The sequence below is a fragment of the Gastrolobium bilobum genome, unplaced genomic scaffold (assembly GCF_033153095.1).
Source record: "Gastrolobium bilobum isolate Gb01-03AN ecotype WA unplaced genomic scaffold, APGP_CSIRO_Gbil_v1 utg7104, whole genome shotgun sequence".
NCBI lineage: Eukaryota > Viridiplantae > Streptophyta > Magnoliopsida > Fabales > Fabaceae > Gastrolobium > Gastrolobium bilobum.
The window spans coordinates 137,941-160,660 of NW_026898416.1; the positions used below are offsets into that span (position 1 = coordinate 137,941).

Genomic DNA, 22,720 nt, shown 5'->3' on the forward strand with positions numbered 1-22,720 from the left:
TTGTCCGTTAATCCCACTTATATCTAACGGCTCAAATTTGTTAGTAATGTGAGCCATTAGATACAAGTGGATCAATGGTTAAGATTGAGTGTAAGACTTCTAACTCTTACACCGGTGTAAGAATATCCTGCCCCATATATATATATATATAGGGAAAAGTAAATCTTATGTTGTAGGAGAATTTAAATCTCATGTCATAGATACATCAAGTGTGGGACCCACCTATTTAAAAAAAATAAAAAATAAAAAAATGAGTGGCACACCTTTTTATGGTGTGTGTAGGAAGGGTTTGTTTTTCTCATAAAAACAAACCCATATATATATATATATATATATATATATATATATATAACTTTTGAGGTATAAAACTGGAATTATAATGGCTGAATATAATTTTATTAGATTGCATGTTATTCACGGCATCCCGAACCATCTTAAATGGCAAAACTTTCATCCATATAAACTCTTACGTAATTAAATGAATTAGTTTCTCCTTATCTAAATTGGATCTTCAAATCAATAGACCAGTTGACCTGCTTGCAGCCCTCATGTTTCACCTTCTTAGAATTCATGCATTCGATAGCCCGTCTCCTTTTCTCCATTATATAAATATATAACATGCTATAGCCCTCTAGTGCAACCTAGGTTGTTAATTCTTAATCAATATGGAGAACCATCAATTGTCATTCCCTGTCTCATCTTCATCATCCGTTTCTCTACCTGATTTAAAAGTTGCTCATAGCTCTAATATTCATGTTAAAAAGGCAGATGATCTTTCAAAAACTCAAAGGAAAAAGATATCAAGCCAGAAAGGTGGCAAAGAGATCAAGCAGCACAGATATGTATTTCAAACAAGGAGTCTGATTGATATTCTAGACGATGGGTACCGATGGAGAAAGTATGGGGAAAAGGCAATGAAAAACAATAAATTTCGTAGGTTTGTCTCACTTCATTAATAGTTTTGTTTTGATTGCACATTTGAAGTATAAGCTACCTTGTAAACTTGATAAACGGGGATATCTCTTATAAAAGATTCAGGAATTAGAAAACTCTTCGTGTGACAAAACCTATATGTTCAGTAATAAAAAGATTAGTTCACACTTATATTCCTTACTCACCACATTATTGACTACAACTATTGTTTTGCGCATGTAGCCTTATGAAAATCCCAAACCGGTGTTAATGTCTAGACTATATAAGCTCTGAGAAATAGTCAAATGGGTTTCATTGTCCAGTAGTACTATTAATAGCAACTTATCATCATTACTATGTTTTCCTTTCAATTTCAACAATTATTCCTGAATCATAACCTTGCTTGATTTTCGTTCCAATTTTATTTTTTTCTGCTTTCAGAAGTTACTACAGATGTTCTTATCGAGGCTGCAATGTCAAGAAACAAATCCAACGCCATTCCATAGATGAACAGATCGTGGTAACAACCTATGAAGGGATGCATATCCACCCTGTCGAGAAGACAGCTGAAAGCTTCGAGCAGATCTTGAGAAACTTAAAGATATACAGCCAACTGTATAACGTATCTCCAACGTTAGAATAAGGTGGCATGAGACTATTGGTGGAATTACCTAACGTTTTCTGAATGATCTTGTTCATTGCCGTTGATAAATAACATTTCAAAGTATATTTTCAGTTTGAGGATCGGAATATAATATATAAACTAAATAGCTAGTATTTGTCTTCTGTTCTGAAGATATTAATAAGTATTTTGTTGTTAAACATATATCTGAAGTACAGGATGTTTTGCTCAGGCGTTAATGGGGTATAATACTATGATGATTAGAGATATGTAGTAGGGTAGTTGATAAAACAATAACGCTACCTACAAATATTTATACCACACGTGACATATTCCGAATATTTGATATGTGAGACATTGTCACATGGGGTGAGTGCAACTAGAAAGACAATGACACACGATTAAGGGCTAAAGCACCATTCTAGAACTTTTGAGCAAAAAAATTGTCTAGTTAAAATGCACTGAGTAAGTTTTTTCAAATTAATACAGTTACAACGCCACCTAAACGGTTCTGTTACCATAAAACTTGGGAAGACCATAACTTTTGACTCGGATAATCAAATTAAATGATTTTTTTTTATTTCACGTAACTTTTCAAGATCTACGGAATGACACCCCATTTAACATATTTCATTTTCCAGAAACATAGTTTGAATTTGCAACAATAGTTCCACAATTATAAAATCATTTAAATCCAGAAAATCCTGAGTTCTTTCCGAACCAACACCATGAGCTAATGCACTTGCTATCTTCTGGATTTAAATGCTCTTGTGATTGTGATACCATTGTAACAAATTCAAACCATATTTGTGGGAGATAAAATATGTCAAATGAAGTATCATTGCATAGATCTTGAAAAATTATGTGAAATAAAAAAAATCATCTAATTTGAATACCTAAGTCAAAAATTATAGAATTTCAAAGTTTTACGATAATACGACTATGTGGCGTCAGTCATTCACCTTCCATGCTGAGGAGTGAGGACTCATAACACTGGATATTTGGACAATTGCCACGTATTTCTATAGCGTTGTTTGTGGCGTTTGAAAGGGATCATTATTTGCACGAATCTATTGCTGTGTTAGATTGCTTAAGGGAGTTCCAGTCTTGTTGCGGATTCTTGTAAAGCTGATTAAGTTCTTTATGTTTCTTTTCCCTCTGCTTGGAACCTTTTCATGGTGGGGACGCTTACTTTTGTGCTTTGTTTTTCACACTCCTTTGTTCTTCCTCTCATGCCGAATCCCATAACGGTGTGGTATTGGTTTCTCTAACGATGAACACAAACTAGCCGGCTCTATTTGTTTGAATATGTTGAGATTATAAAAGGCACCCAGGGTCCACAGTGGATTATTTTAATGGTGAGAAAACATGGCTCTTAATGTGTAAAGGAAAAAAGATAATGTTCACAAAACGAACCATTCAAAATAATTACAACAGAACTAGCATTATTGAATGGCAGTGCATTGTTAGTGTTAATGTAAATCTGTGCATATATCACTACTACACATTTTTTCTTTTCAGTGTGCCAAGTCCTACTATTAATGTCATCAATTTAATTATAACAAAATGTATCTGTAGAAGACAAAGAACCATATTTTCCCAATAGAATACTGCACAAGCATGACGAGCCTGTTTCGGAACCATCATTACGCTTCATAACTTCAAAGACACAGGCTTGATGATGGAAGATAATCTATAGTCCAAAGCATACATACATTTGAGTTTCCACATTAACGAGATAATTCTAATCCTAAATAGACATTAGCCTAGATAAAGTAGCATCTAAGAAACTATAAACGAGGAGTTAATAATCGGCAGAGCATTGTCTACTTACAGTTTCCTTACAGATCTATTGAAATTTACTAGTTTTCTATGCTCTTTTTGTGAAGAATCCCTCCCCCCTTCAGATTGCCGGTGTCACAAACATAAAACACATTCCCAGAGATGTCATTTACTTTCCAGCATTTAACCCGAAATGTCTTCTATAATGCCCTTCCCATCAAAAGCATCAAAAAAGAAAAAGTTTTTGAGGGGGTCTCCTTTTCCAGATATTGCTTTGATAACCTCCTGTGATGCCATAGTAGAAAACCTAGTAAGTTAGGAATCTCAAGACATCTTCGAAACAAAATGAAAACTAACAGAATACCTGTCCAAGGATTCCCCCGATAATAGCACAAACTGGCGGAAATTCTGTTGTGCTTGTCACCAATCTTTCTAGAAGAGAATCAGGTACATGAGATTGATTGAGAGACTGTCAATACAAACAGAAAGATGAGAGGAATAATGTAATTAACACAAAAAATGTACACAATAAATTCCAGGAAGCATACTTGTGCAGTACAGAGCTCCTTTTTCAGCTTGAGAACCTCAGAAAGATCTGCAATTGAAACTTCTCCTGCATTACGTCCTTCAGCCTCTTCAAACTTTTCGATTACTGCAACAGACAATTTGGTGTTATTGTATGCAAATTTGTCAACATACAGGTCGGTCTCACAAAATTAAAAAAAATAAAAATAGACAAGAGGAACCAAAAAAGATAAATTTTCCACCCAGAAGACAAGAAGAAGCATACAGCTCTCACAGCACCTCTCTCTCTTCTATCTATAAGTTAACTTGTGCAGACACCCTTTACTAATAGATCCATTTATTAATTGACTTGAATCATTTATTCTTATTTTATGTATTTACGTACAAAAACAGAACTGAAGAGTTTACCAAACCTCTCATAGCAAAGTACAGCTTTGACGTTCTCCTGTGAAGTGCCTTCCAAGGTACTGATAATGCATCCTGCAGCAAAAATCAAATAGGCACACTCAAGAAAATGAAGCTCTCAACTAGATGTCATTTACAGTGAAGTAAAATACTTAACCTACATAGAGAAACTCTTAAATGACAGGAACAATATTGAATGGCATGCACAAAATCCCTCACCCAGACCCGTCATTTAAGCTTCTTAAGTGCAATTTATTTTCTGTGTATAGCAAAGTCAATATATGATAAAGGCCCATTTTCAGTTTTCAGAACCAAAACAATTCTGAAATTCTGAATCCAGCAAGAAAATCACATATGCAACATGACACACCTCAATTACATGACAAGAAATGATACTACTTTTTACCAATTTCAGGATTATTATTTTAGGATCACTAAATTTATGGTTATACATTGAAAGTCGCCCAATGGGAATCTAAAAGTAAGTAAATAGCTCAGTCAACCACTAAGGTTATCAGGTGCACTAAATATCTGTCAGGGCAAAATTGGTCCCTTATTTTTTCTCTATTATATTCTTTTCTTTTGCAAATGATACTTGAAATACACTGAAGAGTGAAGGCCTTGAGGGTTTCGACTCATCAAGACCATAGCACTAAATAGTGAATACTATTTTGAGAAAAACTAATGGATTTTTTTAACACGAGATGAAGAAATGCAAACATATAACTAATGAATTAAGACAGACATACCTCAAAAGCTGGATATTGTAGCTGGCATTCAATAGTTTCCTCCAGTTTTTTCTGCCAAAGAAGAAGGAAGCATTAAAAAGAAATCAGTGATTGTTGTAGAAGCACAGTACCTTTAAATGCTTATCATCTAGAAGGTCCAATCACACAAGCAAGTTATAAATTGTTACTAACAAAGATTAGGGTAAAACAACATATGTTTAAGAAAATTCTTAAACGAAACGCAACTACCAAACAGTCAACAAACCACAATCATAACTGCATTAAGAATATAGGCATAAAAGTTTAATGCATCACAACTTACAATTCCACTATGTATTCTGTTTTTCAGATTTGGCCTCTATCACTAATTGCAGGAAAAAATGCCCACTACTGATGATGATTTTAATAGATTTTATATTCATTGTCAATTTGTCATCATACGTAGAACAAAAATTTAGATTGTTTATGAAGCATCATATACAAAACACAGGGATTGCCACAACATATCAAAGAAGATAATATCAACTCATAAAAGCAGATAATTAGCTCTGAGAAAGTAGATCCACAAGAGTGATACCTTCGAATATTTATAGTCCTGCAGATCAACAAAAATTTCACCGCAAGAATCCCTACAGTCAACAGTATAGAAGGCAACACGTTTTGATAGCTTCCGGCATTTTTCATTAATAAGTTTCTGCAGCAAAAGACTAAATGTAAACAAGAATGTTAAAAAAAATTTACAATATATATATATATATATAAGAAGATTTTCCACAGTACTTTGGCTGAAAGTGAGCAACAACTGACGACAACAACATCAAATTTGTTGAAGAATTCTACATCAAAACTTGACAAATCACCTGCAGCCAATATGAACAGAAAAGGACAACCACAAAACTTTATGTAAAAAACCAAATGCAAGCAATGCAGAAAAAGAAAACAAATCAATAAGTGCCAGGGTCAAAACAAAAACCTTTTTCCACAGAAACATGAACCATAGGATTGAAGTCTTTAAGTGAATTACAACAAAGCTGCGCAAGGGTCTTTCCACCATACAAATTCTCATCAGGAGGAATAAGAAAGTTTGAGGACAATGCTTCCTCAGTGGCCTCCCGATCATCTATTAAGGTTAGACTACCTACTCCAGCCAGAACGATATTCTTGCAAAACTATACAACAGCAAACTCAAACTCCTTACACATTATGACAGCAACATGAGAAACAAAAGTACAACAACCAATAATCAAATACAACTCCTTTTACTCTCTTTTTTTCGTGTCAGTCAAATTTGAGGTGCCAGAGAGACAAGTTTTAGGTTTACCTCAGCTACAGTTCCTTTCATTCCACAGACTAAGACATGAGCTTTGCTTAATCTAAGACAACAGAATCACAAACAAAAACTAAAATTAAAACACTAACCATAGAAGTCAAGAAGACTATATTACATACAACAAAGAACAAAAATTAGCAGAATTAAATTAGGTTAGAACAGTAAAGTAACAAAAGCAAATTAAGCATAACACAATTCCGAAAATTAAAAAATTATAATAATTAAAATTGAAGGAACCTTCTTTGAGCATCTGCTCCCCAAACCCTAATCTGACGGTCATACAGAGCAGTCTCCTGCGCCGTCAACTCCTCGCCGTCGCCGTTCATTCCCAACCGTAACCTGTTCCACGACATCATTGAAATTTTCACTTTCGATTTCGAAGTCACAAATTATAACAAAGATATCACAAACTTGACCAACAGTAACACCCACTCGCGCGCAGAATTCCCCAAAAACACTAAAAATTCGTATCTCAGTTCAAGGGCGCGGCGAGATGAGTCGTCGGTGAGTGTCTTTGGAGTCAGTGAGTATAAATAAATTGGGCTTTTAAGGTTTGGATCTATCTAACTACATAGGGCATTCATTGGCCCATTATGAAATAGTTGCAGCCCAGACCACAGTTTTTTAAATAGAACCGTTTTTGTGTCCCATGGTTTATTAAATTTTAAGAGAGAAATTTATCTCTGATATATACCTAAAAATATATGAAACTCATATTTTATTATTATCTCTTTTCTCCTTGCCCCTACACACTTTTATATATTTATAAAAAATAAATTTATTTTCTATAACGTAAGAAATATTAAACTTTCGTTTTATTTTCATAATCTAAGCTAACTAATGTAGCTTCTTTCAATATTGAAGCAGTTAATCCGTTATGTATGTTAACTTATATAATTAAAGAGTGCGTATATTAGCAAACGAAATTAAAAAAAAAAATGTTGGTAAATAATTAATGGTCAATTTAAATTGACATATATAAATTAAGAAATTATCTTTGTCCACCTTGAGATGTGTCCACAAGAAGTTAGAATATTGCCTCGTGCACAAATTCAATTTTATTCTATATTATCCCTTTTGTTGGCGAGAACGTTGCTTCACCAACAAAAATGATTCCTCCTCGCCCAAAAATAAAAGGAAGAGCACCTTTTTGTTTTATTTTTACGTACACAAGTTCCCTGCTTTTGAAAATGTGCAAATTTCAAGGTAGTACAAATATAGGTGCAGTGCTAGAATAGCATTTCTTTTTTGTCAATGTGCCTAGGGATTCCAGTGGTTTGACGAAAATTCACAGACAAAACGATCGGTTGACGGCAGACTAACCAAACTTGCCTAGAAAATAGAGAAGGGTTGTGTATAATTTTCTTCATCCTAGAAACAATATGCTTCGTCTTTGCCTCCTCCGCAGCACATAATATCGATTTCAATCCTGCCAAAAAGTAAATATAGGGTATCCAAAAAATAAAATAAAAAGAAAATATAGGATCAATATTAAAAGAGTAAATATCATTTTTGGTCCTTAACAAAATATATGATCCCTACTTTAGTCCGTTACAAAAATAAATTAGTCAGTTAGTCCCTAAGAAATTTAAAGTGGACTCATTTAGTTGAAATCGTAGTCCCTCACAAATTCAAAATAGACCCATATTAGTTCCTCAAAAAGATTAAAATAGATCCACTTTAAATTTGTTAGGGACTAATTAACTAATTTATTTTTATAAGGGACTGAAATGAAGATCGTATTTTTTATTAGAAATCCAAAAGAGTATTTACTTTTATTTAAATGTGCCCACCGGCCACGGCCAAAACTTCGGTAAATTAACCATAATGAAGATTTAAACAATATTTTATTAGGTTTCCTCTTTAGTATAGAGAGAGTTGAAAACTTGAAATTGAATAGAAAGCAAGTTGAATAAAGGTTATACATATATAGGACCGAATGATGATGTATGTGTGGCCTACTGGCCTAAACCAAGGTTGGTGATAGACAAAATATCGCTGAAAAGGTAAGGCAATGTGTTTGAACAAGTTGGGAGTGACTAACCTGTATCAGGGCGAATATCCCGATTCCAAGCTCCTAGCATGGTCCACAATGCCACAAGTCTCACATCAAGCGTCATGAACAGCAACTAGCTCATTTAAGTGTGTTGTGGTTAAAACAATGTGTACTTGATTTTCCCCGATCTGGCAGCGAGGCTATTCAATAAAATTTTGCTTTTGCTTTCGCTTTTGCTTTTATCTCGTGTGGGGGCATGCAGTTCTATTATATATGCCCATACTTGCTGCATGGGTTAGTCGCAAACTAGATTCAATCTTAAGTATGGATTTTGGGTGAATTGAAAGGGTTTTCGCTTTTCTATTGATGAGGAAACAGAGGGTCGGGTGAGTGGGGAGTCCATGCTCCCCAGTCCCACCCTAATGATCATTCATTTTCTTGAAATATTAAAAGTGCCCTCAATGCAAGAAAAAGCCCAGCCTCAGTAATTAACTCCAGCCAACTAATTTAATCATATTCAAATATCATAATTATTGATCAGTTAGGGAGATGATTATGATTGATGTATTGTGAAAATGAACGGAAGGTCAATAAAAGCTGGCTCCACTGTCATTTAAATCCACTGGGTAAACTTTTTAGTTAATGAAAAGTATAAAGAAAAAAGAAGAAGCTGAAGAGTCCACAATTAGGATTTACCCGAATACAAAGAAATTGTAGAAAATAAGAAGTTAACTTGAAATATTAGAAATACGAAAAGTCAACAAAAGAGGTAAATTAGAAAAATGAAAAGTAGCAAACAAATAATTAAAGTAACAAATTAAAAGAATTAGCAAATAAAAAATTGGAAAAATGCCATGTATCGCTTTGACGGAACAACTTTAATATAAAATAGAAATCATATTCATATCGTGTTAGCGAGTGATATTAAAATTAAATCATCCTTCAAGTGAGACGAAATACACAACTGTGGTACCTAACTACCTATCAATAATAGATTATATAATTTCATATTTTAATTTATTTTAACAAAACCCAAAGAAAGTAAGAAAAACTAAAATCAAAGAAAAACTACACCCACACAATCCACTTAACGCAGTAAAGAGGTCTCGTTTGGAGGCTGATTCCACATGAACATTTCTTCGTTATTCCAACTTTCTAGGCACTTTGTTTGGTTAAAATCTCAGCAGCTCGGCGTACAGGTTCCTTCCTATTATTTGAATAACTTTATAATATGGATTTATTGTTTCTCTTCTCAGAATATAAAATTATTTCATACAATTTCAAAATTATATCATTTTGAGAATTAGGGAGGTAACAAAGGATATTTCAATAATTTTGTTTATTTATTTATTATATGAATATTATTAAAACATCATTCATTAATTTTCTTAACATTCAAAATCACATAATTCTAGGATTGCAAAAGATAATTTTATCTCCTGTAATAATAAACTCTTATAATATTTACAATATATCATATTAGGAGAGAAAAAGTAGAAAATAACTATAGCACGCCGGTTGCCAAGTGACATTCCTATAACTTCATATTCTTTCTGGGAGATGTTATATTTATTACTTTTTTTCTTATTATCTCTTACTACCAAATTTTAATCGTTGATTTTCGTCAATCTAAGGGTAATGTTAATTAAAAATTAATAATTAATTAATATGTGTGACCCAATAAATTATAACCGTTAGATTGATAAAAATTGACGGTTAAAATGTGATAGTAAGAGGTAATAAGAAAAAAATATAGTAAGTATAACTTCTCTCATTTTTAATTATAAATTTTTAACATTGAACACTAAAAAATCATTTTTCATTAAATCTCGATTAGTAAAAATGAGTTGAGAACAATTTTTTACTCTTCTACATATTAAAAAAATTATTTTCGAATTTAAACCCATAATCTTTTAATTACACATAAATAATTTTATTATTATTCACGCTCATTATTTATAATAAAAAAAACGTCTAGTAATATTAATATATTGATAATATAAAGAATGAAGAATTTATTAAAAAGTGTCTAGTGAAACGTTAAAAACAACTAGTTAATAGGAAGTTAGGAACGTGCTTATATACAGTGTGGGATTCAAGATATTTTACGATGACGAAGTGTTAAAATAAAACATTAAGGACCGTTTGGTACGTGGGATTCTTGAGAAACTGAATTTTTTTAAATTTTTTTAAATTTTTAATTTTCAGATATTATTATAAACTGAATGTAAAAATCATATTTCTAAAAATTAAGATTTTCAGATAAAATAAAATTTCTCATCTACCAAACGCTCCCTAAAGTTATAAATATTATTAACAATAACAAGAATTATTAACTATTATAAAAAAATTTGAGAAGAAAATTAAATTATTATTAGTAATAATTTTTATAATTAAAAAAATGGTTTTATACATATTGCAATCCTAACCACTTCTTGGGTGTGCAGAGCTTATACGTAGGACATAATGACATGCTCATTGAATCCAGTCTTGAGGTCAAATCGATATGACTTCCGTGCATATGAATTTTATGCTGTAATGATCTTATTATTCCTATTGTTCAAGACTTCAAGCCCCCGATAATTCTTATAATCTTTGGCATATTTTGTGACAAGTAAGGCAGGTGTTTAAGGAAAATATGTTGGAGGGTTCCCATATCGGAGATATAATATTAGGTTTTGCCGTTTTGGCAGGACCATTGGATTTTGTTCTGTCTCTATAATTTGGATAATTTGAACCTTATCGATCTTTGCGAGACTGATCAGATGCTGAAGTGGCTGAATTGGTTGACTCCAATTGGGTGAAACCGAGTGATTATTTAAGAAGTGTTACCTTCCCATGCTTGTGCAAAAATTGCTGCATTAAACCCTCCTTACTCTTGATTGGGCTTTCAGTCATGATGTGCGTCTTCTGTCAAGAATGCGTCCAATGCTATTGTGGGAAATAACAGGATCTCCAATAACGATAACCAAACACTTGAGTTGAGTGGCTCTTATCCAAATGAAAAATATCTATTACACATTACTTTAAATAAAATAAATTAAAATATACATATATAATAAATAATCAAATTTATCAGATAAGAAAAGCTGTTGTGTTTCCGTTAAAAATATTTGTTTAACTTGAAAATAATATTTGATAAAATCAATTCATTTTTTTAAATGAATCGGTAGTTTACGAATACAAATGAATAGAAATAAAAATAGATAATTTTTTTACTTTTTATCTTAAAATTAAATACATATATCTATAATTTGTTGAATACATATTTTTTCCAAACATAAATAAAATATATTATCACACATATTTTTTCTCAATTTTTTTTAAATACAAAAATAAAAAAGTATTTTTCCAAAAACAGTATCAGAAGGATCCTCTTATGTGAAAAAGTGATCATGTGGTCATATTATTTGATCACAACTACTCATTGATGATGAGATAAGAGAGAGAAAAATGTATAATTTTTAAATGAGTGGTTCTGATGAAATAACATGACCATATGACCACTTTTTCACACGAGAGGATCCATTCCCCATAATAACTATCATGCATCACCCACGTTCATGATTAATTGTAAAATTGTAATCTCAGCTGGTTAAAGATATTTTGACGACTATTTTAAAAAATTTATAAACATGTTATCTTTGAACCAATCATATCAACACGTGCATGAGAATTTCGTGAAATAACTCCAAGAATGTGATTCTCGGTAATAGAAATTATTATGCGAACCAAATGCCTGAAAAAAGATGACCAGGTACCAAAAAAACAAACAAACATGAATCACGATTCAAAAGAATCAAGGTGATCAGAACATAAAGTGATCTGAACATAAAGTTTATTTATATATATATATATATATATATATATATAGAGAAAAAAAACATTTTTCAAGTATAAGTTTATCTCCGGTCACTTCAAAACTACGTCGTTTTATTTATTTATTTATTTATTTCTTATATTAATTGATTCACCTTTGCATGGTTATGATTCCTTTTTTTTTCTCTTATTTATCATCATTGACCAATCTTTGTATGGTTATGATTTAGAAGCCGGAGATAAAATTATCTGAAGCTGTCGGAGATAATTTTATCTCCGGCTACTAAATCATAACCGTACAAAGATGGATAAATAGTGATAAAGGAAGAAAGAGAAAAATGGAATCATAACCATTCAAAGGTGAATCAAATTAATTACAGGAAATAAATAAATAAAATGACGTAGTTTTGGGGTGGCCGGAGATAAGCTTATCTCAAGTTGCCGGAGAAATATGTTTCCCTATATATATATGGGAAAAATAAATCTTATGTTGTAGGAGATTCTAATCTCATGTCATAGATACACCATGTGTGGGACCCATCTATTTAAAAAAACAAAAAAAAATGAGTGGCACACTTTTTTATGGTGTGTGTAGAAAGTGTTTGTTTTGGATACCAAAAAAAAAAAAAGAATGATTGTTTTCTCATGCAACATGAAAAAACAAACTCCTATATATATATATATATATATATAGGAAATATTAGTCTTATGTTACATGGGGTAGTTCTCTCATGTTGTAAAGAGAGTTTAAGTGGAGGCCATCATTAAAAAGCAAAAAAGAAAAAGAAAATGTGCGATTTTCGAAGTGAGAGAAAATGAGATAACTATCTCATGTAAAATGAGAGTAGTATTTCTCTCTCTATATATATATAGAGATATATATATATATATATGAGGGTTATATTTACAAATTTTTTGTTTACAAACTATATTATGTACTCCCGAGAGAACACTAGGTTACACTATGTTCTCCCTGGATACATAGTGTAATTTGTAAAAAAAGTTTGTAAACGGATCATTTCCCATATATATATATATATATATAGGTAGGATCCTTTGACATCGGTGTCAAATTTGAAATTTGACATCGGTGTCAAATTTGAAGTTTGACATCGGTGTCAAATTTGAAATTTGACACCTCATCTGAGAGCCATTAGATCAAAAAAAATCAACGACTTAAATTTGTAAGCAAGTGACACCATTTATCTTTTTTGATCTAACGGCTCTCAGATGAGGTATCAAACTTCAAATTTGACACTGGTGTCAAAGAATCTTACCTTATATATATATATATATATATATATAAATATATATATATATAGAGAGAGAGAGAGAAAAAAAAAATATTTCTCAAGCTGTTTGAGATAAATTTATCTCCGGACATCCCAAAACTACGTCGTTTTGATTATTTATTTCCTTATATGTATTGATTCACCTTTGAATGGTTATGATTCCTATTTTTTCTCTCTTTCTTTATCACCATTGATCCATCTTTGTACGGTTATGATTTAGCAGCCAAAGATAATTTTATCTCCGGCAGCTTGAGAAATGATAAGTCCAAATATATATATATATATATATATATGGGAAATGTTATATTTACAAATTTTTTGTTTACTAACTATACTAAGTATGATCGGTTATACTTCAATCAAGAGTGTATGACCGGTTATATTTAGTGTAATTTGTAAAAAAAAAAGTGTAAACAGATACTTCTCATACATATATATTATTGATAGTATAAATTTATAGAGAAAATATCCGTTTACAAAAAAAAATTACGATTTTTTGCAAATTATACTATGTACTCCCGAAAGTACATAGTGTAACCTAGTGTACTTCAAGGAGCTACACCAAAACATGTTCACTTAAGATGATAAACATTTTTCCTATTATAAATAAGAGATTAATATTTTAAGAGATAATTTTATTTTTTATATAAATAAAAATATATAAATAGCAGTGGCGAACCCAGAAAATAAAAATTATGTGTGCACACTTAAGGTGGGTGTTTGGGGGCAGCGCCGCCGAAGATTTTATTTAAAGAAAATTTTAAATGTATTAATTGTAGGGGTTAATTGATCAAAAACCAACCTCTATCGATGTCTATTTGATCCAAAGTTGACCACTTTTGCTTCAAAAAAAATGTGAAAAATCTCATGCGATTCTCCTCCACTTGATGAAGATTGAATATCAGGAATCATTGATGTCCATTAAGGTTTGGAGCTAATAAGGTTTATGTTTAAAAAAAAGGAGAAGAGACAAAGCAATGAGGTAAGGTTTAAACTTTTAATTATATGGGTTGGTTGGGTTGGGCTTGGGCCTAACCCTAACAAATGAGAGAAAATGAGAAAATATGAGACTCATGCACTTTTATGTATGTGTAAAAGATAAAATTAATCTCATATAACAGAAGAAACATTAAACCCTATATATATAAAAGGAAAAAAAAAAGTATCTAATATTACTTTAGACAATACTTTGTCTAAGGTTCACTGAAACAACGTCGCTTTGGGGCAGAAATCATTGTATTATTTGTAATTTTAATTTATTTCAAGGTTATAATAGTCTTTATTTTTCTAATTTTTTAACCAGAAAATGATGTCATTTTGATGATCATTAGATAAAATTATCTAAAATAATTTTAGAAAAACTAAATTTTATATATATATATATATATATATATATATATATATATATATCCACCGTTATTATCATTTTAATCCGATTTCAATACTGTTAAACCTATTATAGAGAAAGACTCATACAAAATCTTTTTTTATATTTTTCGATTCGAATTCGAATTTGAGTTTTTTTTTTTTTTGAGATATTCCAATCTGTTCATTTTTTTATAACTAATTCAATTCAGGACGGTTTTTAAGATTAAGGCTTTAAACTCATCCCAAAATGATAATGAGGATAATTGAATATATACTCTTACCCTCATTTGCTCAATTTATTGGCTCCAATTGAACTACCATCATTTGATAGAACTAAAGATTTATAATCAAAGATGTAAAGAACCAATTCAACTCAAAAACTTAAGCTATTTGGTATGAGCCTTTTTAATAGTTTATATTATTTCTCTAACATGGCCTCTCAATAGAGAGTGCATTGGGTTTGAAAGGTAGATGATGCATCAGGTCAATCTTATTTGTGCTAAAAAATTTCATAAAAAAATATAGGGAGAGATGAGGATCGAACCCGAGATATCGAGACTATGATATTATGTAAATAATTAATTCAATCCAAAATTTTAAATTGTTAAGTGATGATTTTTTTAATAATTTATATTATTTTTTTAAGGAAAGAAAAAAAAGTAGTTATTGGTTATAGCTTATAGTTAGTGAAGGAACTGATGGGGGAACAGGGGAAGGTACACGTGGCCAATAATTGAGATTCTGAGAGAAAAAAGAGGGAGAGTAGATCTTGGGTACTGACAAATAGGCACAGTTGCGAGCTTGGTCCTACTACTAGTTCCGATGGCAATGGCAATAGCAATTACAGTCACAGCTGCCACCTTCACTTTTTGTTGGTTGCAGTTGCAGAGTTTAAAGGCATTGTCACTCTTTTCTCTGCCAACACCATTTTACCCCTCCCAACTTTTTCTTATTACCCACGCATCCATTCCCGAACCAATTACCACACAACTATTTCTCTGTTAAAATATAACTCGACATTCTTTCACCAAAAAATAAATAAATAAAAAATAATATATATATATATATATATATATATATAACTCGATATCAATGCAAGTATTTTGCTTAATAAAATTGAAATGTAAATGTTTACCGAAAAAAAAAATTGAAATGTAAATATATTTTATTTTGACTTAATAATGTCACATGTATTTATAATTTATTATAGGATTCGCTTTTTCTGCAGATGCATATAAGTTATATGCAGTAAGCTCAATACGACGTCGTTTTGGGTGAAAATCATGATATTTTCATAATTTTAATTTATTTCAGAGTTATAATAATCTTTATATTTAGATTTTTTAAAATTTCAATACTAAAATGACGTTATTTTGAGAATAAATGCAGATAACTTATCTGTATGAAAAAATATTTTTCCTTTATTATATCATCATTTATATTTTATAAAATTTAAATTGTTTCATTTTTTTATCAATATTTTTTTTATTATTTTAAATACTCCAAAAGCTTGAAATGATGCAAATTCTACACGAATACATATAAACGCTTCCTTCCACCGTGTTGACTGCTCACTACTTATGAACTTATAAGGAATCAATTCAATCAAAATTTTTAAATTATTGGATGAGTATTTTTTAAATAATTTATATTATTTTTTAACAAACTTAAAACATCTCTTGCAATCCGCTCTCAAACTTAATACATCTATGCAGTGGCGAAGTCAGCTTATTCATTGAGCTATGGTCAACAGAAATTTAGGTGGGGTCTAATATTAAATTTTATTCAAAAATTTAGCCACAATTATTTACTCACGTTAAAAACGTGATTAATTTTCAAATTTTAACTCGGGACAAATCTCAACCCTTCCCCTAAGTGGCGGAACACCTATGCATAATCATAATTACATATTATTAATCATAATTGTAAAATTGAACTAGAATTTGATTCGATAAGATAAATGAGAGTCATTGATTAAACCACCAATAATTCAATCATAAAAGCCAGATAAAAATAACAAATCCCCAAAATTCATATTTTTATTTAATAAATTTGGACAATTTTCGCGATTTTATCTATATATACTTTTATTTTATGAGCTTGTTTTCTTTAATATACATATTATTTTCTCAATTTTGACCTGGGTTGTATTACGATCACTTTCACACCTATCGAGTTCTATGAATTTATTTTATATGTTGTAATAATCATTTTCTTTGTATTAAACAATTCAAAAACTTGAAATATAAAAATCGAGTTAAATTACCTTTATCCTTTATTTATTTATTTAGGTGCTTGCAAATTTACTATAAAAGTAAAAAAACAGAAGAAGTTGGGTTATCTACTCTCAATTTTCTGAATTATGTTATCTGCAACTAATTCGAACATATCTTTTTCTGGTGAGTATCATTGCGTAAACAAATTTATTATTCTGATTTGGTGGGTAACACAATATAAGGGAAGATTTATTATCAAATGAGCTAAACTATATTGGCAAATGCAAAGAAACAACAAGAACTAAGAGGGCTTAAAATGATGACAAAATACTATATCTCAACTCAAAATCTTAAAATTTTAGATTTGTGGGTCATTCTAATTGTATGATCCTCATTTAGCCCTTTTAATGCATGATTGTGTCCTGTACCAAGGGCTTCCTCATTTATCCAATATTGATATCAGAGCCAATAACCGACGTACCTACATGGTTGCTTATGTGTGCAAGTGCAGACACAAAAAAATTCATTTGAAATAGCTTGAAGAGTAAAGTATTTTCGGGGTCCTAAACAAAAATCACGAGACTCGTTTTAATCCCTTAGAAAAAAATTGTGATCCCTCTGAAATTCAAAATAGATCTAGTTAGTCGAAATCGTGGTTCCTCTGAAATTCAAAGAAGACCTGCGAGAGTCTCTCAAAATGACTAACATGAGTCTATTTTGAATTTCAGATGGACCACGAGTCAAATTTTTTTCCTAAGAGATTAAATTGGGCTCCGTGATATTTGTTGAGGACCCAAAAGTACTTTACTCTAACTTGAAATAACATTTACAATAAATAAGATATGCCTGAAATAGCAAAGTTTGATAATGTGAATAGTTTTCTTTTCTCTTCTTGTTTATTTTTTTTTATTTTTTAATGCATTTAAAAATAAAATAATTTTTTTTTGGAGGCCCTGATAAGTCCTTAATTCACTGGGTAAATTGAGCAATTAATTAAATTAAATTAAATCAAAACACATGAAAAATTATGATATAATTGTTGATTTACCTTCCGAAATATTCTCATGAATTTAATGTGTTTTGTAAGAAATTTTCTTATTAAAGAATATCAATTGCAAAGTCCAGCAAATTTAAAAGCTCATGGCGCCAAAGGCGCCAATCTCTCTAATAAAGTGGCGCCAAAATTCTATGCTTTCTATAAAGAAGGGCGCGAAGGGCGCGCAACAACCAAAGTGACGCCAAAGCCAAATTTACGAAGATTTGACGTTTATGAAGATTTGATTTCTAAAATAAAACAAAAAGGAAACTTTTTGTTTATCAATAAGAAAAATATAATTTTGAATTTATTTTGAGGAGGAATCGTATTTGATGGGCTGTGATGTTTTGAAGATTCAATTGGAGATTTAAAAGGAAAGTTTCTCTTTAATATAAAAAGAGAAAGTTTTGGGAAAAAATGGTATTTTATGATATTTTGGGAAAAAAGGTATGTTGGCAAGAGAGAGGGGAAAGGCTGGAAAAGAGGCAGAGAGCAAGGAGCGCGCAACACAGAGAACTTAGAGATCAGAGACGGTGAAGAACTGGAAGAGGGTTAAAGCGAAAACATGGAGATTCAACCTCATTCTTGATCCAGGAATTTAGTTTAATTGTCTTTGAATTTTCATTTGATATTTTGTTAAAGTTAGACATGAATATGTCTGGCTAATTTTCTTAGTAGTTAGGGACATGGATTTAATGATTACTCTTATTTGATTTAAATTATTTTTCGATAAAACTCTATCTTAATTGTTATGTATTTATCCTGATTTATTTGTTTAAATTTCTTATTTGATTTAAATTATTTTTCGATAAAATTGGAAGTGGCGTAATGAATTGGTGCATGGCTCTGCTTTTCCTTGCTTAAATGTGAGGAAATGGATTATTTGCAGCTCTGTGAGGGACGTTAACAATGCTTTCGCTAGTGTTCAGGGGAGGCTTCCAGTAAAGTTTTCAATGAAGATGGACATTACTTGGCAATATCCAACAGATGGGTCAGTAAAAATTAACATAGATGGTGCAGCTAGAGGTAACCCTAGCCTAGCTGCTTGTGGGGGTTTGATTCGTAATTCTCAAGGGAGATGGATGGGGGGTTTTGCTTACAAATTGGGGGTTTGCTCTTCTTTTAAGGCTGAGCTCTGGGGTGTTCTTCGTGGTTTGGAGCTAGCTTGGAACGAAGGATTTCGTAATATAATTATTGGGAGTGATTCATCTAGTGTGATCACTGTGCTCACCAAGTCTGGTGTAGCAGTCCGTGAGTGTCAGAGCAATATACAGACATGGATCAATAGGAGTTGGTCAGTTACTTTGATGCATACTTATAGAGAAGGAAACGTCTGTGCTGATTGGTTGGCGAATTTTATTCTGGATTCGGATGATTCCATTACTTATCAGTTTTGGAGGGATCTTCCTCCTGACATTCTTCATCTTCTCCGTGGTGACTTTACTGGTGTCAGTAGGTCCAGGGAAGTGAGGTGTAGGATTTAGTTTTGGTTTTGGTTGTCTTTGTTGTTCTTTTGGCTTAGGCCTTCTGTTTACCAAAAAAAAAAGGACAAAATTCTAAATAGAAATATTTAGGATTTTAACTGGACTAGGAAAATACCAATTTTTGCTTGTTCTAGACACAGAATGGTGAGAGTTGCAAGCGTGTGAGATTCATTACACTTAATGCTTAATCTAAAAAGGATTTCTAAGAAATTAGGATTCTAATTAGGTTAAAGGGTTAAATAACCAAGATATTAGAGATTTAACCAATTAATAATTAGATGATGAATCGTTTGATAACAAGAGAGTTAGAATTTTATTGAATTAATTTACTTAAGGGGAATCAGAGGTGAAGTAGACCCTAACTGTGTTTTTATTCTCAATTTTAAAAACTTAATTTTTATTTCAAATTAGCTTTTTATATAATTTCTTTTACTGTCATTTTTATTTAATTTTTAATTAAATAATGTTTACTTTGTAAAAATACTTTTGAATTGTCTAACTTAGATAAAAATGGTGAAACTTTTGCTTGTAATTAGTTCTAATGGAAAGGATACTTTTACTCATTCACTTTATTACTTGTACGACCTGTATACTTGTCGTGTTCGCAACAGGCGCTGCCCTCAAATCCCAATCACTAAATGTGGAGACATAAATAAGCCACTGGAGCCAACGATTGATTGACCTATGTGAATCGAGTATTTGGATATGGTAGTTAGTGTTTGAATTTGATGGTCAACCAAACTCATAGTATGGAGTCAAAGACTTGAAGGGTGTAGCCAAACCTTGATATAAAACTTAGGGGTGTTTTGTTATCAAAAAAAAAAAAAACTTAGGGGTGTTCATGGGTCGAATTTAACTGAATTTTTTGAAGAACCGAACTGAATTGGTTAAAACGGTTAGATTCGAAAATAGTTCAGTTCAAAACCGGTTCGGTTTCTTTCAAAAATGGTTCAGTTCGGTTGGAAACAGTTCGGTTCGAAATTAGTTCAGGTCGACCTAATTCTAATAATAAATAAATAAAAAGATCAAAGAAATAAAGTAATAAAAACCAGTTCAGTTCGGTTGGGTTCTTGAACTGGTTTTAAAAACCCGTTCGGTTCATGAACCGATTTTTAAAAATTAGTTATTTTAAGTGCGATTGAGTTTGGTTCACAGTTCGATTCAATTTTTTTGGTTCTTTTGCACATCTCTAATAAAACTCTGTGGCCATCTTAACTAATGACTTGATGAGTATAGTCAAGCCTTGAAATAGTCTCACGAATACTCAAACAACTTCCGCTTAAGGGGGAGCAAATCTGGGCTTATAACTCATTGAAAGGGGAGAACCATATAAGTGGAAAGACCCATAAATCTAACGTCTGAAGATTCTGGTTTAAGATGTAGTATCCAAGCCCACTTATTGAAGAGATTTTATAGCTTAGCTCAGTCGATGATAAATTTCCCCTTACCATAGACTCCTCCCATTGTCCCATAGAAATAGAAAAAAATATTTGTCCTTTTAAAGGATATAATTTTGCATCATTTTAGATAAAATGATGTCATTCTGATGCATAATTGATAATTTTTTATATTCTTTCTGCTCCACTTTCTCTTTCTTTCTAATTTTATAGAGGAGAGAGAAAGTAAAAAATTACCAATTATGTACCAAAATAACGTTATTTTATGTAAAATGACGCAAAGTAGAAATATCCTCGAAAGCATATTTTTGTTTATATATTTAAAGTATACATTGTTATATTCATTTATGGTAACTTTTATCATAAGCTTTATAGAATTGATTTGGAAAAATGTAAATGATGCCAATTTAGTAATACTTGAATGGAATGATTGCATCTTTGCGTGCATAATAATACCATATTTTAAAGAAGGAAAATACTATTAGTTATCTTATATTCATTCACTTTGAAAATCTCATTTTTTTTTTCCTTTAATGATGGATTTCATTTTATTTTTTTATAATATAAAAAAATTATTCTCATGTAAAATGAAAATAGTGTTTCCTTTTAAAGATTCTTGTAGTCCTTGGGCATTACGATCATACTATTTTGTTACCTTGCATTTCAACCTCTCCCAGTCTCCCTCCCTCTCCTTTTTTAGTAGATAAACCTTTCTTTACAACCACCAAGTCAATTTTTGTGGACCACTTACGCAGACAAATGCAGTGCACATCTAATCAGAGAACCCTATTGCACGGTACTAAGCAGCAAACAGTGCTAACCAAGCTACACATCCAGGACCCATGTAAAGGCAATATTGGCAATAATTAAATAGCCAAGGCCTCTCCCTCATGTTGATGCAGGTTGCAGGACCTTCATGTCCAAAAGGCTGCACTGACTAGTCGCAACTCACTGCCTTCCATATCCCATTTACACTTTTCTTTTTCTTTTTTCTTGTCAACAAATGTAACATATGGTCACATGAGATATCCTAATATCTTATAGTCGGATTCGTTTCCAATAGCTGAATCATGAAACTATTGAAATTATATGTTATGTATCAATCAAATATTTCTAAATTCAAAGTCAAGTAAGGTAATTATTATAAGATTTGCAAATTTGATAAAAGTATAACATTTAACGCATAATTTAATGTATATTTGCTTATTAGTTTTTAATAAAAAAAAAATCATTATGTCCCTACTGGTGTACTGTGTGCACAATAAATCTTTCTCAGAATCATAAATACCAATTATGCAGCATCAGTCGCAGACAGGACGGGAAATGAAGACATATAGAGTAAAAATGATCACGTGCTGGAAGTGTTTGGGCATATGAACGTTTTATTGCTTCTCATAGTTGTCGTGGCTTAAATCAGCAAGGCATCTAAACCTGGAGCCCTATATATTAATGGCGAACGTCTACTGCAAAGGCCCACCACTAGGAGTCATCATTAGCTTTCTGACAAGAAACTAGAGTCCAACATAACTATTATGTAGATTTTTTTCTTCTCTTTTTTGTTTCTATTCAAATAAGTCTCACTAGTGCCAAACTCTTTTGACACAGGTGATAAAGTATTTGGACCCCTTAATTTGACACAAGTGATAAAGTGTTTGGACCCTTAATAAGAAGTTTGAGTTTTAACTCTGAGAATGGAAACTTTTTTTTTGAGAGAGCTGCTCCTAAAAAGTCTGACAACGCTCGATGAAAATTAATCTTCGATTACGAACGAAGGATATCTTTGAAATTATTAAAAAAAAATAAAAAAA

General features: G+C 31.4%; 2 protein-coding genes across 2 annotated transcripts; one reads left to right on the forward strand and one right to left on the reverse strand.

Moving 5' to 3' along the window:
* Positions 1-665: 665 nt before the first annotated feature.
* On the forward strand, positions 666-1,555 carry LOC133316081 (probable WRKY transcription factor 75). Its single transcript, XM_061517780.1, has 2 exons — positions 666-937; positions 1,354-1,555. Exons 1-2 carry the CDS (start codon positions 666-668, stop codon positions 1,553-1,555), a joined length of 474 nt encoding a protein of 157 aa, XP_061373764.1.
* A 1,501-nt stretch (positions 1,556-3,056) lies between these two features.
* On the reverse strand, positions 3,057-6,812 carry LOC133316063 (SUMO-activating enzyme subunit 1A-like). The gene is made up of 11 exons (XM_061517762.1): positions 6,737-6,812; positions 6,542-6,643; positions 6,296-6,347; positions 5,948-6,143; positions 5,755-5,834; positions 5,552-5,668; positions 4,996-5,046; positions 4,255-4,321; positions 3,865-3,968; positions 3,681-3,785; positions 3,057-3,601 (listed from the first exon to the last, which is right to left on the reverse strand). The coding sequence occupies exons 2-11, from the start codon at positions 6,628-6,630 to the stop codon at positions 3,500-3,502; spliced, it is 963 nt and encodes a 320-aa protein (XP_061373746.1). The 5' UTR covers positions 6,631-6,643; positions 6,737-6,812; the 3' UTR covers positions 3,057-3,499.
* Between the last annotated feature and the right edge of the window lie 15,908 nt (positions 6,813-22,720).

Coding starts and splice junctions, on each gene's coding strand:
- LOC133316081 (XM_061517780.1), top strand. CDS start 666: ATGGAGAACCATCAATTGTCATTCCCTGTCTCATCTTCATCATCCGTT. Junction 938..1,353: donor AAAAACAATAAATTTCGTAG/GTTTGTCTCACT, acceptor TTCTGCTTTCAG/AAGTTACTACAGATGTTCTT.
- LOC133316063 (XM_061517762.1), bottom strand. CDS start 6,630: ATGAACGGCGACGGCGAGGAGTTGACGGCGCAGGAGACTGCTCTGTAT. Junction 6,144..6,295: donor TGAAAGGAACTGTAGCTGAG/GTAAACCTAAAA, acceptor GCTGTTGTATAG/TTTTGCAAGAATATCGTTCT. Junction 5,835..5,947: donor TCATGTTTCTGTGGAAAAAG/GTTTTTGTTTTG, acceptor TATTGGCTGCAG/GTGATTTGTCAAGTTTTGAT.